The sequence below is a fragment of the Megalobrama amblycephala genome, linkage group LG15 (genome assembly GCF_018812025.1).
Source record: "Megalobrama amblycephala isolate DHTTF-2021 linkage group LG15, ASM1881202v1, whole genome shotgun sequence".
Classification (NCBI taxonomy): Eukaryota; Metazoa; Chordata; class Actinopteri; order Cypriniformes; family Xenocyprididae; genus Megalobrama; species Megalobrama amblycephala.
Genome location: NC_063058.1, coordinates 9,555,217 through 9,569,636, shown reverse-complemented (window position 1 = coordinate 9,569,636; position 14,420 = coordinate 9,555,217). Strand labels below are relative to the sequence as shown.

At 35.0% G+C, this 14,420-nt stretch overlaps 2 protein-coding genes across 7 annotated transcripts in view; one reads left to right on the top strand and one right to left on the bottom strand.

The window, feature by feature from the left end:
• Positions 1-748: 748 nt before the first annotated feature.
• On the bottom strand, positions 749-9,449 carry lrrc61 (leucine rich repeat containing 61). 4 transcript variants are annotated; one of them, XM_048158817.1, is made up of 9 exons: positions 9,089-9,449; positions 7,385-7,480; positions 7,158-7,304; positions 5,108-5,168; positions 4,937-5,022; positions 4,789-4,854; positions 4,585-4,653; positions 2,924-3,049; positions 749-2,803 (listed from the first exon to the last, which is right to left on the bottom strand). In XM_048158817.1, exons 1-9 carry the CDS (start codon positions 9,114-9,116, stop codon positions 2,697-2,699), a joined length of 786 nt encoding a protein of 261 aa, XP_048014774.1. In that variant the 5' UTR covers positions 9,117-9,449; the 3' UTR covers positions 749-2,696. The 4 variants fall into 4 exon arrangements, with proteins under 4 accessions (XP_048014774.1, XP_048014775.1, XP_048014776.1 ...); XM_048158818.1 differs by having other exon boundaries at positions 2,924-3,046; XM_048158819.1 differs by lacking the exon at positions 4,585-4,653.
• A 3,056-nt stretch (positions 9,450-12,505) lies between these two features.
• Positions 12,506-14,420, top strand: part of cib2 (calcium and integrin binding family member 2) — a 37,221-nt gene continuing 35,306 nt past the window's right edge. The window contains exons 1-2 of one of the 3 annotated variants that reach the window (XM_048158821.1): positions 12,506-12,738; positions 13,594-13,782. In XM_048158821.1, the coding sequence (XP_048014778.1) occupies positions 13,732-13,782 (51 nt within the window). In that variant the 5' untranslated portion in view covers positions 12,506-12,738; positions 13,594-13,731. Of the gene's footprint in view, positions 12,739-13,382; positions 13,783-14,420 lie in introns of those variants that run through there. The other 2 variants (XM_048158822.1, XM_048158823.1) reach the window with 2 other exon arrangements.

The window sequence follows — 14,420 nt, the reverse complement described above, 5'->3', positions numbered from 1 at the left end:
AAGCGCACTGATCTGCAAGCAGCTGTAAAGTTGAGAAGTCTGACATGCTGAAAGTACATGCTTTTGTAGCACTCCCCCTACTGCACTGGATGACATGGTAGCCTACAATTTTCCCCGATATTAATTAATTTATTTATGTATTTATTTATTTATTTTTGCGCCACGTGGCTTTTCTCCCCTCATGATCAAAACGAAATGATTTTTAGTGAGTAACCTTTAGGAAAGACAAATAATTCGTGAGGTGGGTAACTTTTACGTTTAGTAGTGCCTGTAGACCGATGCATGTATAGACCACAAGATGGAGACGTTTTCTTGAATGTGTTCACAGATATTTTATACCTTATTTGTGCAGTATAAAAGGTGTAATTCACTTAAAAATGAAAATGTTGGCACCATTCAGGTCATTCTGCCTATTGTATGCCATGGAAGAAGGAAAGTCTTTGTTTGGAACAACGTGGGAGAGTAAATTATGACAGAATGTTTGTTTTTGAGTAAAACATCACTTTAACCATTTAAATAATCTGATGCCCGGTTCTAGTCCCAGTCTAAAATGCATGTTTGAGCTGTTTTAACTGAAAGAAACTTTCACTGACATATCTTAAAATATGTAATGTTTTATCTTTTGCTAAGACATTTATTAAAGTTAATTCAATGTATTAATTGAACTAAAGCCTAATCCTGTCTTAATTTAAGCCCTGTCTGTGAATTTACATTACTTGTAAGATGAATAAACATAGACACCGGGATATTTGGCATGAATGTACTTTATCCAACAAAATGTAAATACAAAGATGCAAAGCTGATCATATATCATAAGAAATAAATGTAGTTTAAAACAAAAAGCGGCTTGAGCAAATAAAAAGAAAAAATACCATATGAAACAAGCAATTTACAAAAAAACTGTCCACATTAGGCATAGAATAAAAAGGCAAAAAGCATTCTCTAAAAATTGTAAACAAGAAGAGCAACATGGGAAAGCATCAGAAGTGGTTAATAAACAATACAAGTGCTTCACCATTACGAAATATACAAATAGCAGCATTTTAAGCATAATTTAACGCACAATGTTAAATACAGCATTGTTTTAGGAGTGCAAAGAGGAATTGTCTTGATTCTGAACATCCTGAGACAGTGATCAAATTGGATTAGGGGTAACTACAGTATAGGTCTCTCTAAACCAGTGGATCTCAACCTTTTTCACTTCAAGACCCCCTATGGTCCACAACAATACTTGAAAGCCCCCTTCACTCACAATTTCTACCCAATAAAATATAGAGCTTTAGAGCTTAACATAACTAGAAAGATGTACACTGATGAGGCAAAACATTATGACCAGTCACAGCTGAAGCGAATATCATTGATCATCTCCTAACAAGGCCACATATTGAGGTCTAAGTAGATTCGATGGTAAGCAAACAATCAGTTCTTGTAATCTACATGTTGGATGCAGGAGAAATGGGCAGGAATAAAGATCTGAGTGACTTTGACAGTGGCCAAATTGTTATGGCAAGGTAACTGGGTAAGAGTATCTCTGAAATGGCAAGGCTTGTGGTTTTCTCCCAGTCAGCAGTGGTGAGAATTTACCAACAGTGGTCCACAAGTGTTGGGCACCCATGGCTCATCGATGCATGAGGGCAACGAAAGCTCTCCCATCTGGTTCAAGCCAATAGATCATCGGTCTACTGTGGCACAAGTCACACAAAATCAATTGAAAGCACTTACAATGGGCATGTGAGTGTAGGGAACTGGATCTTGGAGCAGTGGAAGAAGGTCGCCAAGTCAGTTGAGTCCCGTTTTCTTTTACATCACGTGGATGGCCTTGTACATGTGTACCTGGGGAGGTGATGGCACCAGGATGCACTGTGGGATGACGACAAGCCAGTGGAGGGAGTGTGATGCTCTGGGCAATGTTCTTCTGAGAAACCCTGTGTCCAGCCATTCATATGGACGTAAATTTGACACATGCCACCTACCTAAACATTGTTGCAGACCAGCCATGACACTGGTGTTCCCTGGTGGAAGTGCCTCTTTCAGCAGGATAATGCGCCCTGCCACACTGCACAGGATTCAGGAATGGTTTGAGGAACATGATGAAGAGTTCAAGGTGGCCCTGGCCTCCAAATTCTCCAGATCTTAATCCAATCGAGCATCTGTGGGATGTGCTGAACCAACAAGTTTGATCCACGGCAGCTCCACCTCACAACCTACAGGACTTGAAGGAACTGCTGCTAACATCTTGGTGCCAGATACCATAGCACACCTTCAGGGGTCTTGTAGAGTCAATGCCTTGACGGGTCAGCACTGTTTTGGCACCATGACGTGGACCAACAGCATATTAGGCAGGTGGTCATAATGTTTTGGCTCATCTGTGTATATTTGTTATAAAAATAACCAAATACTAAGCCATATCTTGTTTTTTTTAAGTTGTTTTAGCTTATTTTAAATACTGAGGCCCCCTTGGATGTTTGTTGTGGCCCTCTGGTTGAGATCCACTGCTCTAAATGGTGGAAAATCAGAAAGAACTCAAATGTAGTTACAAAAACTAAACCCTCACACTGCAGGCAACACGGAGGATTTTGGAATTCTGGCACCGGTGATGCATCAAGCTTATGGATTTTTAAAAAAAAACATAGAAAAAGCTGTGGAAAACTGATGCATTCTCATGGAAACATAATTCGATTGAAGGATTCCCAGATTCAAACGGCGTACTGCTTTGGTTGGTTCTTGAGGCTGAAGGTCCGTTCGTTTTGTGAGATCACATGTGCTGCTCGACTATTCAGCAGCCTGCATTCATGAAGAACATCTGTTGAGATGGTAATATGGAAGCATATTAAATCAACGCTTTAGAAATGTGACTGCTGATTATGTTTAAAGTTTGTTTTAGAAAATGGTTTTGATTAATGTAGATGTGTTTAGTCCATACCACTGAATTGTTTATAGGCTTCATCAACAATGGCATTGTTTGATCTCTTTATCTCCCAAAAACCATCATCCACCCAAGGTTTGGTCTCTGGCACCTCAGGCAGTTGGCCATTTTTATACATGCCTGCTACAAAATAAAGAGAAAATAAGTTATAGAACATATAGAGGCAGAGCATCATACAAAAACAGAGGAAAATGATTATTTTTAAAGGGAATGAATTAAAATTATACATATTTTTAAAAAGTCATATATTAAAAAATAAAAAAAAAAAAGCTCGTGGTCTGCAAGATTTTGTACAGAAGAGGATTAGGGCAAAGTAATAAAAAATAAAACCATCCGAGATTAAGATCGAGTTTTTTCTCGAAAGACAAAGACTTTATTCTCAAAATTTAGTGTTTATTGTCGACATTTTATTTAGACTTTTTTCTCGAAATTTACCGAGTTTTTTTTTTTTTTTCAAAACACAACGACTTCTCAAAATGTAATGATTTTATTCTCAATGTATTTCAACTTTTTTTTCTCAAAATTTAATGTTTAATCTCGCATTATAATGACTTTAATCTCAAGATGGTTTTATTTTTTTATTATTGCTTGGCCCTAATCTACGGAAGAGGATTAGGGCCAAGCAATAATAAAAAATAAAACCATCTCGAGATTAAAGTTGTTAAATTTCGAGAAAAAACTAATTAAATTTCAAGAAAAAAGTCGAGATAAAATGTTGAGAATAAACTTGTTAAATTACGAGTAAAAAAACTCGTTAAATTTCGAGAACAAATTCGTTAAATTACGAATTTGTTCACATAATTTAACGACTTTTTTCTCGTAATTTAATGACTTTATTCTCATAATTTAATGAATTTATTCTCAACATTTTATATCGACTTTTTTCTCGAAATTTAACGACATTTTTCTCATAATTTAACGAATTTGTTCTCGTAATTTAACTTTTTTATCGTAATTTAATGACTTTATTCTCAACATTTTATTTCAACTTTTTTTTCGAAAATTTAACAACTTTAATCTCGAGATGGTTTTATTTTTTTATTATTGCTTGGCCCTAATCCTCTTCCGTACTAATCCTTAATTCTAATCCTCCGTAATTTGTGTTACATAAAATGTGAGAAAAGTAAAATGATTTTTACAAATTTACAATACCTGTTTAAGCTTTGGTAGGTTTATTTAAATGTTTTTAAAATAAGTCTATTATGTTCACCAAGGCTGCATTTATTTGATCAAAATATACAGTAAAACATTGTGAAATATTATTAAAATTTAAAGCAACAGTTTTGTATTTGAAAGCTGAATTTTCAGCATCATTACTCCAGTCTTCAGTGTCACATGATCCTTCAGAAATCATTCTGATATGCTGATTTCTTCTTGTTATCAATGTTGAAAACAGTTGTTCTGCTTAATATTTTTGTGGACAATGTAATTTTTTCAGAATGTACAAAGAACAGCATTTATTTGAAATAGAAATCTTTTGTAACATAAATATCTTTACTCTCCTTTTGATCATGCATCCTTGCTCAAGATATGTATTCATTTCTTTGAAAAAAAAAAAAGTGAACATGCACTAATTAATCAAATATGTTTAACCCCAAAAATGTTCTAAAATTCTTTTAAAATCTATTAAATAACAGGATTTACATTCAAGTGAATACCTTTAATAGTATCATCAATGTCTTTGCATAGTTGATATAAGTCACTTCCACGTCCCACCACCCTTTCACCTTAAATGACACATTAAAAGGGAATATGATAACTTGCTAGACTGAGTACAACATATTATGAAAAAAAAAAAAGTATGCTAAATAACTTTTTTTTTTTGTTAAGCAGTGTTAAGCAAAATAAAATGAAAAACTCACCATCCAACACTTTCAAGTTTGGGAACATTTCAAGAATAAGAGTTCGGTATGATGGATTCTTGCAGACTATAGCAAAATAAATAAGAATGAAGTACAATGTTTTGAGTGCCAAAAAGATTTAATAAATTAACGCCCCAAAACTGCTAACCTGGATTACTGTAATTATAAGTGTTGTCCTTCAGTCTGATGCTCTCCAGCTTTCTTAAAATCTTGAGTGCATGAAGATTATCAACACTGTAGGTGCAATACAATATGTGTCACTTATAGAAAGGTGGATAGGAAAGCAGATAAATATGAGAAGCTAAGAAAGGCGGCTTACCTCGGTATCACATTACCAGCGAGATTCAAACTCTGTAAACTTTCACAGCTGGAAAGGGGTTCTGAGAAGAGACATGATCAACTCCAAAAGTCAGATATAATAGCATTTATTTTATATACAGAGTAATCAGATTAAAGGGGCTATATGTAAGAATTTATAAGCTTGTAACGAAATTTGATTCAATTGTAACGACTTCCTAGGTTGTCTATGAAAGCCTGTAGACTGATTTTTATGTGAAGGATCAAATCAAATCAAAAGGATGTGACGTTAATGCGTGCCCTTTCGTTCAATGACACATGAAATGGATGCTTATACAATGTTCAGGATAATGCCAAAAGAGCTAATCTGTAATGTCAATGTCTCATGCAAAGAAAAGGGATTCATTCAAACTATAGTCTCACATAGCCTGATCTATATAGTCTCAAATATAATCAAACCATCATAACAGTGTATTTAAAGATCTCATCTGTCAACATGATGCTAGTGAATTGCAAAAATATTCACATCGCTATGATCAGATGTTTTCTTAACTGCTGTTTTCTCACCGCTGTCATTTTTGTTGTTTATTTTGTTATTCAGAGAAAAGCGAGGAGCATATATTTACATATTCATCTAAACATCGCTTTTAGTCTTCCGCCAAAAGTATCGACTCCTCGTCGTAAGTCCAACTCCGTATCGGCTGAGCTACCGAGCAAGCTTGGTCATGGCCAAAAAAAAGGGAAACATATAGAGCCGGTTAAGCGACGCAAAGTCCAAAGTACGTTCGTTTACAAATTGGGCACTCCGGTAAGAAGCGATTTGAAGTCGAGTCTTTATTCATTCATAATCCGACCCCGGCCGTCATCGAAACCGTGTGTGAAAACGAGCAAAAGTGCCTATTGACGTTTTACCGACCTCTAGCGTTCGTTTCTGTAGGAAACTGCAGAAAACGTGCCCACGGGTACGTCTCTACTATGAGACCAGGTTGGTTTATCCACAAGGTGGCAACCGTGGCCCGGGGGCGTCGATTCAAAAGGTAGTCGAAGAAAAACTGCATAAACAGAACAGACCGAAACACGTGCAAGCTACAGCGAAAATGGAGGCCTACATAGACGAGAGATTGTGCGAAGAGGTTAGAAAGTAACTTCATTTGTACAGCTCTAGCATTAAAGGTCCCGTTTTTCGTGGTTTTTTGAAGCTTTGATTGTGTTTATAGTGCGCAATATAACATGTGTTCATGTTTCGCGTGTAAAAAAACAGTATTTTTCACATAATTTACTTATCTGTATACCGCTGTTTCCACTGTCATAAAAACGGGCTGATGACTTCCTTGTTCTATGAAGTCCCTTCTTCAGAAATACGTAACGAGTTCTGATTGTGCCAGCGGTTCCTGTGTTGTGATTCGACAGCAGCTTAGCGCTCCTTGCCCGGAAAGGTCACGCCTCTTACCATAACGTGGAGATGCATGCGCTCAGTGTTATTGTAAACATGTCTTTAATTTTACCCTATCAATTTGAGCCGGAATCAGACCCGGTGATTGGACTGCGGGATGAAAATAACAGCGTTTCGACGACATGGCGACAAACACACTCTACAAACGCAACTCTTGTGTATTCCTGTGGGCGGAGGTTAGTCAAAAAACTGTTTTAGTGACGTCATTAAAGAAGGAAGTAGAGGGATGTAGTCCAAACTGGCCGTTCGATGTAGGCGACTTCTGTTAAATAAAATATCTCGCTTGACATTGAACTTTGAGCTTTAAAATTTTACAGATTTTATTTATACTCTAACAACAACATTACACACTAACTAAAGTTTGAAACATGGGATCACGAAGAATGGGACCTTTAAAGAATACACATATATTGTAACTCGTGGTGAGAGATTGCTCAAAACTGTTCTTGCGTCGAATGTCTGTGTACACGTACGAGTCAAATTAAGTATATTTTGCAAGGCTGTGTGTACAACTGTGCACGTGGGCTGGCTGCAGTTCACTTAACGGCCACCGGTGTCGCTAATAACAAGGGTTTCTGAATTCTGCATATACCCCCTTTAAGGTTGAAACAACCTTTACCTAAATTTGAGATTCTGTTAGCTGACAAATTAAGAACGAGGAGTCTTCGTAGAGGTGAAAGAGGCCCCAGATTTGTGATGTTATTTCCTGAGAGGTCCAGCCTCTCCAGGTTTACACACTCTCCTATACATCCAAGATCATAAATTCCTGCACAAAAAAAGCAATATTGTGTTTGTGTGACCGTGAGAATGTATTCAGCAAAGACACCAACATCAATGTAGTCTTACCTAATTTCCTCAGTTTAAGAAACAAGATGGACTCCAAATCGAACTCCCCAGTGCGGGATTTCAGAAGCACAGTGGTGATTTTTGCACATTCTGTTTCTGGAATATGAGGAGAAAATGTGTGATTATAAAAAAGTCCGAACAGTATTAAAGCTCTTTCTGGTCTGTTAAGTATTTTCTGTGGGGAGATTATAAATGTGGCTCTACATGATTCAAAAGATTCATGGTGATTACAGTTTTAATCTCCCTTTATGTGTCGCTTTTCTTTAACTCTCAAAGACTGGATTACAGCTGCAGCTCCCTCTGGGTTTAATGTAATGTCCTGAAAATATTAATTTTTCTTTCTGACACTTTTATCATTATATGATAACAGCATCTTTGTGTCCTTACATTTAATTTGTCATTTCTTCTTGATTTTTTTTTCTTATTGATTTATATATATTATGTATATATATATATATATATATATATATATATATATATATATATATATATATATATATATATATTTTTTTTTTAATTTATAAGTGTTAATTTATAAGTGTTAAAATAAGTGTTTTTTAAATTTATAAGTGTTAATTTATTATAAAAGCCACATAATCTCATTGTTAACACTTAAAAAAAACTTAAAAATTAATTATATCTCCATGTTTTTTTAGACTTTTAAAAACCTTATTCATCAATGATCTACTTACTAATGCAAAAAAAAAAAAAAAAATTGAATAAAAAATATTTTTAAAATAATACTATTAAATATGATTTTCTTTGTTTATGAATAATTTGATTTAGCTAACAAACATTTTGTCCTCGGGCTCAAATAGGATTTTAATTTATATTCTCACAAACTATGCTTTATGCAACAGGGTTATTATCATACCTAAAACTTTAAAAAATATATTTTTGTTCACTGAAATAAAGCTGCAATAAATATTAGATGACAATTAAAAATTATGTCTTGGTAACTAACTGAAATAATAAGTTGAAGCACTCAAATGACTTTAAATAAATCTTACTTAACTGAATCTTAAACTGAAACTGAACTAAAAACTGGAATAAAAATAATTAAACCTAAATAGAAATATTTAAAAAAAAAAGTTCATAACAAAACAGCTAAAACATTAGTAATAATAAATAAACCCAATTCAAAACATTAATAAAAAAACTTCAATATAGTAGGCTACAGCCTTTAAATAACACTAAAACAAAACAACACTTGGGATGGTTATGGGATTGTAATCCGGTATTCCAAAAAGGTGCAGAATCATAACAATAATCAACTGAATAGCCTATAATACAAAGGTATACTAATCCATTTTAAGTCAACCATGACAACACACACAGCACCCACTTGAAAGAGTTTTGCCAGCTGATATATAATAGCCTAGATTATGTGGATACTGAAAGTTGTCGCAAACCAACAGTTGGTTTAATCAACGGAGCCGAAGCTTGTGTTTAATGAACCCAAATTCAGCGCACATTCGGAGCAACAAGAGTAATGCCCTGAAGGAGACGCCGTGCTGTTTTACTGAAATTATAATGCAAGGCTGCATTTATTAGGCTGGCAAATATCCTGTAAAATATATTTAATACAAATACATGTTATTGTAGTCCCAGAAGTATATTTGTGAATCAGCACCACTGTGTGTGGACAGCTACAGCTGCTAGCACGCGCTAACGTTTAAAACATCGCTTTATCAAGTAACTCACCGTTGTCCTTTTCCCTCTTACAGTCCATTGTCGCTGAGATTTATGCAGTCATTCGCAGATTACAGCATGGGATGAATGTTTTGGTAATAAATGCTGGTGGGCATTTACAGTATGCAGTACGCACGGGAAGATATCTGAGCAGGTGTGACTGTTAGCTCTGCGGCTAGCCTCACTGTAATGTCTGCCCTATATAGCGATGATTTTAATGAGGGGATTATTTGCCCCCCTGCTGTTTTACTGCTCCGGTGTTTTTCTTCATTTCAAACGCTCTCTTGGTTTAATTAACGCCGGGATACATTATTTATTTAAAGTTCAGACCAGCCGGAAGTTGCCCTTTCAGTGTTTTTGTGTGCTTACAATGGTAACTAGGATATTGTCATGGAAACAAGGGGAAGGAAGGCAGAACTTTGAATTTTTGTCATGTAAAGTTTGTATTTAAAGTTAGTTTCACTTAAAAATTTAGTTTAGTTTTTATAAATTAAACTACTCTTTGTTTTGAGCCGTGAGGGGACTTAGAAAATCATTCATTGGCATCGATGGTTTCATGAAGAACTTTTAACATTCATTGAATCTTTCCATTGCATAAACAGTTATTTGGAGTAAAAATGTACTTTAGGCCTGTTAAAATGTCTTTCACACTAAGAAAAAAATGTCCTTTTAAGAACTATATATATATATATATATATATATATATATATATATATATATATATATATATATATATATATATATATTGTTTTTATTAGTAGCCTAATTGCTGTACAAATAATTAAAATTAATACACAGCAAAATCACCAGAGTTAAATCAGCTCTGCTCAGAGTACATATGGTCCCTCTCTAAATAATGTTAAAATAACACCAAAGCAGAGTTAATGTTAATGAGATAATTAAGCAATTAATTAAGTGATGATTGTGGATTAGTGATGAACACCTGCTGTTAACAAGCAGAATCACTGAAGAAAAGAGAAACACAAGAACTACAACTGACTTCAGTCACAGCCTTATTAATTTCTTAATCATCTCATTAACTTTAACTCTGCTTTGGTGTTATTTTAACACTATTTAGAGAGGGACCATATGTACTCTAAGCAGAGTTGATTTAACTCTGGGGATTTTACTGTGTACTACAGTAATTACTAAATAAAACATAAAATTTACAGTATATTAGATATCTTAGACTATGGGCACTTTTATGTTCTTTGGTCATACATATACATATAATTTTGGACAACTTCCTCTTTCTTTATCAAACTAACAATAAAACCACCTTAAAAAGTTTTTACTACCTTTTTTCATACTTTTCATCCTCCTTATAGGTGTCAAAATCACTGTGTTCTCCTTGTCGACTTTTAAACTTCAACAATGAAAATACAGTTTAAAAATATGACTTATCTGGTAACTATTAATGTACCTGGTTTAAGCACTAGTAAAATTATTAAAATACATTACAGTATTTAATGTGAGACCACTATCAATATTACTTTTTATAAAAAATATAGCTGTCGCACAGTATTGGTGTCATTTCCACCACAACACTGTAATGTCCCTTTAAAAAGTTTGTGTGAAAGATTGTTTAGGTGGATTCTGTGGAAATGTTCAGTGACAACAGAGCACATGTTGGACATGGAGGGAATTGAAATTTTTATCAACAACAAATGAAGAAAAATCAAGGTAAATATTGCTTGATCAGTTAATATATTTATTCTATGTCATTTTCAAACATGCTGTACCTTCAAGGGTGTTTTTAAAAAGCTAAAAATTTTAAGTTAAATAAGAGTATTTTGCATACATGAAAATGCTAAGTATTAATTCAAAGCTAATCAGTGAAGCTATCTTCCATTTTTCACAAAAGAATTCACAAAAAACTATAGAAATGTAATTTCCACCACACTGCCCTCTGTGGTGATTAAGTTAAAGTGGAACTCAGTAAGATTTGCGAAGCTCCCCCTACAGGTTCCTTCAGTGAATCACACTGTCGTAAATACAAGCGCAGCTCTGGACTACAACGACTACAACACTCACCAGCGCAGTAGTTTTGCAAATACAGTACAAGAAATCTCGATGGAGGTTGGTAATTTTCGAAATTGTCTTATAAAGTCATAATATATACATTGTTTTTTAATTACCATAAAGCATTTTGTCACTCTCGCGTGAATGTGAACATGAGGCGAGATTGTGTCGGGTCGGCGCAGCTCAACTTGCAAGTGCTGTTTACGTGCCAGAGGGGGTTAGTGCACGCCTCAAACACACCACTACAAGTCAATTAACCATCGTAAGGACTTAGAAAACTATTTATGTAAGGTAAAAAGTTAAAAGCTAAAGGTGCAATATGTAATATTTTCTGTCCACTAGAGGTCGCTAGATGCCTATTCAAAACAAAGGCGTAGCTTGATGACGCCAAGTTTGACAGCGGAATCTGGGGACATGTGGTCTCCATCTCAATGGACAGTGCAAAAGAATAGGGATAGGATTCGGGAAGAAATCATGTTCATGGATGCGATTATTAATGTTACTGTAGTATGAAGCAGAGCAGGACCGAGTGTTGTGGGAGCTGAACGAGGAGATTGTGCAACACACGCCTCACGAGCAGCAGGAACTTTTATTATGACACAGTCGCCGGCGCCACTTCTGCTTTTCTGGTCATGAGTATGAGGTAACACAGCTCTGTTTATCATATTAGATACATTTGAGTGTGTTGAAAATTATGTAATAACGTTACTGTGTGTGTTCACTCGGCGGCTGCTGTGAGATACTGTTGCACACTGCAGTAAAATAGATCGATTTTAGAATATCATATTAAATGCTGGATGACTTGTGCTGATAAATGGTATGAAATTCATTTTAAAACGTATTGTATGATGGAGAAAATTATGTATTGCTGTTACTAAAAATAAAGCTGCATCTGATTATACTATGTTAGCTACTTCACAAAATAGTGTTTTTCTCTGAGGCATGGTAAAGCATGGTACTCGCAAAAAATCAAGAAAATTAAATTTAAACAAGACTAAACGTGTTGAGCTATATAACAGCAAGTAGTTTTCGGTCCATAAATATATCAAAACAGTTGTTCCCTTGTCTATTAAAACATGTAATATATTAAAGTGTCTTTGGTGTTTCCATGGTTTCTACAAAATAAAACCGGAAACCGAGGGTAACGCGGGTATGACGCAATTGACAGGCAACTCGTCACACGTCCCAGAGCCTTGGTTAAAATTGCAATTTTCTCACGATTTACAAATAGTTGGAAACACTTTGGGATATTGTAAGTACTCAAGTGAACAAAATATATAACACTGGCCTAGTGGTTTTTGAGATATTTTACTGCAAAAATATTACATATTGCACCTTTAATTCATTGTCATTTCCATCACCACTGTCACAATCACGTCTGTTCCTGTCACATCCCGGACTACATTTCCCATGATCCTCCATTGCTTATCACCTGCACTCACTTCACAATCACTCCACACTAATCACCACACCCAGCTGCCACACATTACCTGGACTATAAAAGACTCATACACACACCACCTCACCGCGAAGTCTTGTTGCCTCTGTGTACAATTCCAAGCGTTTATCTTGTCTGCCTGTCTGTTTCCCGTCTACGATCCTGTGCCGCCTGTCCTGACCTTTGCCTTGTCTGCTGTTCTGTGAGTGATATCTGCCTGCCTCGACCTACTGCCTGTACCCTGACTACGATTTCGCCTGTTCCTTGCTGTACCTGTTTGCTGTAATCTGACCCCTGCCTGTACGACCACGCTCACATTTAATAAAGCTTGCATATGGATCTTACCATGAGTCCCGAATCGTTACAACCACACACATTTTTTAAAAAAAAGTTAAAAAGTTCTCATCACACATTAAAAATGTATCCACAATTTATGAGATCGTGCTCTACTTAATATAAAAATTACCCAAACCAATATTAAATTTCTCATTGACAAATGTATAATTATTGCACATTGTGGAAAAACTGGTAAAACTAGTTACAAAAATAATCTTGAGTGGCATAAGTTATCCTATTTTTAAATAACAGCTGTATATTGTGGTGGAAATGACATTTTCTTTCATTGCAGGTCGGAAAAAAAAAGTAAAATAATAACAATTTCTCTTGTAATCTAAGTTTGTCCTCTTACAGAACCTTAAAACTAGACAAATTATTTAAACTTATGAGACTATGTTACATGACTTTTGAACAAGTTTTTTTTAATTCAACTTCACAAGGCTAAAAGTGGAGGCCCTAGTTGAAGAAACGCCCTTATATAACATATAATAATATATAGAATATCCTATGGCGCTCCTCGGCGTTCCATGCTTCCCCCTGCTGGTGTAAACGTGTTAGTTGGTTCAAGAGTCATTTTCATTGAGAATTCCGTCATAGTGAGAGCGAACAGCGACAGTACGAGTACATACTGCGCGCGTCAGGAACGGTACGCGTCAAACAAGTGTAACGTTTCTTGAGCTGTTTAAGTATTTATGGAGAGTGTCGCCTTTACCACCAACAGACATTGGCTACTTCAAGAAGGACTGAAATTTCATGCTGGCTCCCAATTTTCTCGGCTGGGCAAACCGTGGACATAAATGCCTAGAACAGAGAAGACCAATGTGATGCATCTGCACGAGAGGAAAATCACTCGACTAAGATGGGTAATAAGCAAACGATATTTACTGATGAACAGCTAGACGCCTATCAGGTAAGAGACTCTAGTCTTTATCATTCTTTGCAGATCATATATAGAGACAACAGCAACAAAATCAAGTTTTGGGTGAAAGAATGAACAGATCTTTGGTTTTGACTTTCTTTTCTCTAAATAAGTAAAAAGCTTTAAGAAATCAGCAAAGAAAAAAAACTTAATTTTCTTCTTTTTTTTTGTCTTTTACTTTTTATTTATCTAGATTTCATTAATGATTGTACTGTTTTTGTTATATATATATATATATATATATATATATACATATATATGCCTATAATTGTATATATATATATATATATATATATATATATATATATATATATATATATATATAAGCCTATTTTGTGTAAACAAAAGCTGACACTGGTGTTTATTCCCAGAGATGGTCTTTATGATGTTATATGAGGCTTCACCTTGTTCTTTAGTTTATCGTCTGCGGCATACAAGCCACTTTATTGTCTTTCACAGTGCACGGATTGTAGGATTTTACAAGGAAATTATGAGTTTGACATATATAGCTGTTGCACATTTTGCTTTAAACTAGTCAAAATGTCAGTTTTAGTTTTGTAAATCTTCATGATGTTCTTAAAACCAATAAGAGCCATAATGGTCAACACAGAGAAGTAAGCCACTTTCAT

What these genes read in the sequence shown, in the direction of transcription:
- lrrc61 (XM_048158817.1), bottom strand. Translation starts at nt 9,116, where the DNA reads ATGGACTGTAAGAGGGAAAAGGACAACG. An exon ending in TCTTAAACTGAGGAAATTAG is followed by an intron (nt 7,305 to 7,384) that starts GTAAGACTACAT and finishes TTTTTTGTGCAG; the next exon opens with GAATTTATGATCTTGGATGT. An exon ending in CATTGATGATACTATTAAAG is followed by an intron (nt 3,050 to 4,584) that starts GTATTCACTTGA and finishes TTTATTTTGTAG; the next exon opens with CAGGCATGTATAAAAATGGC.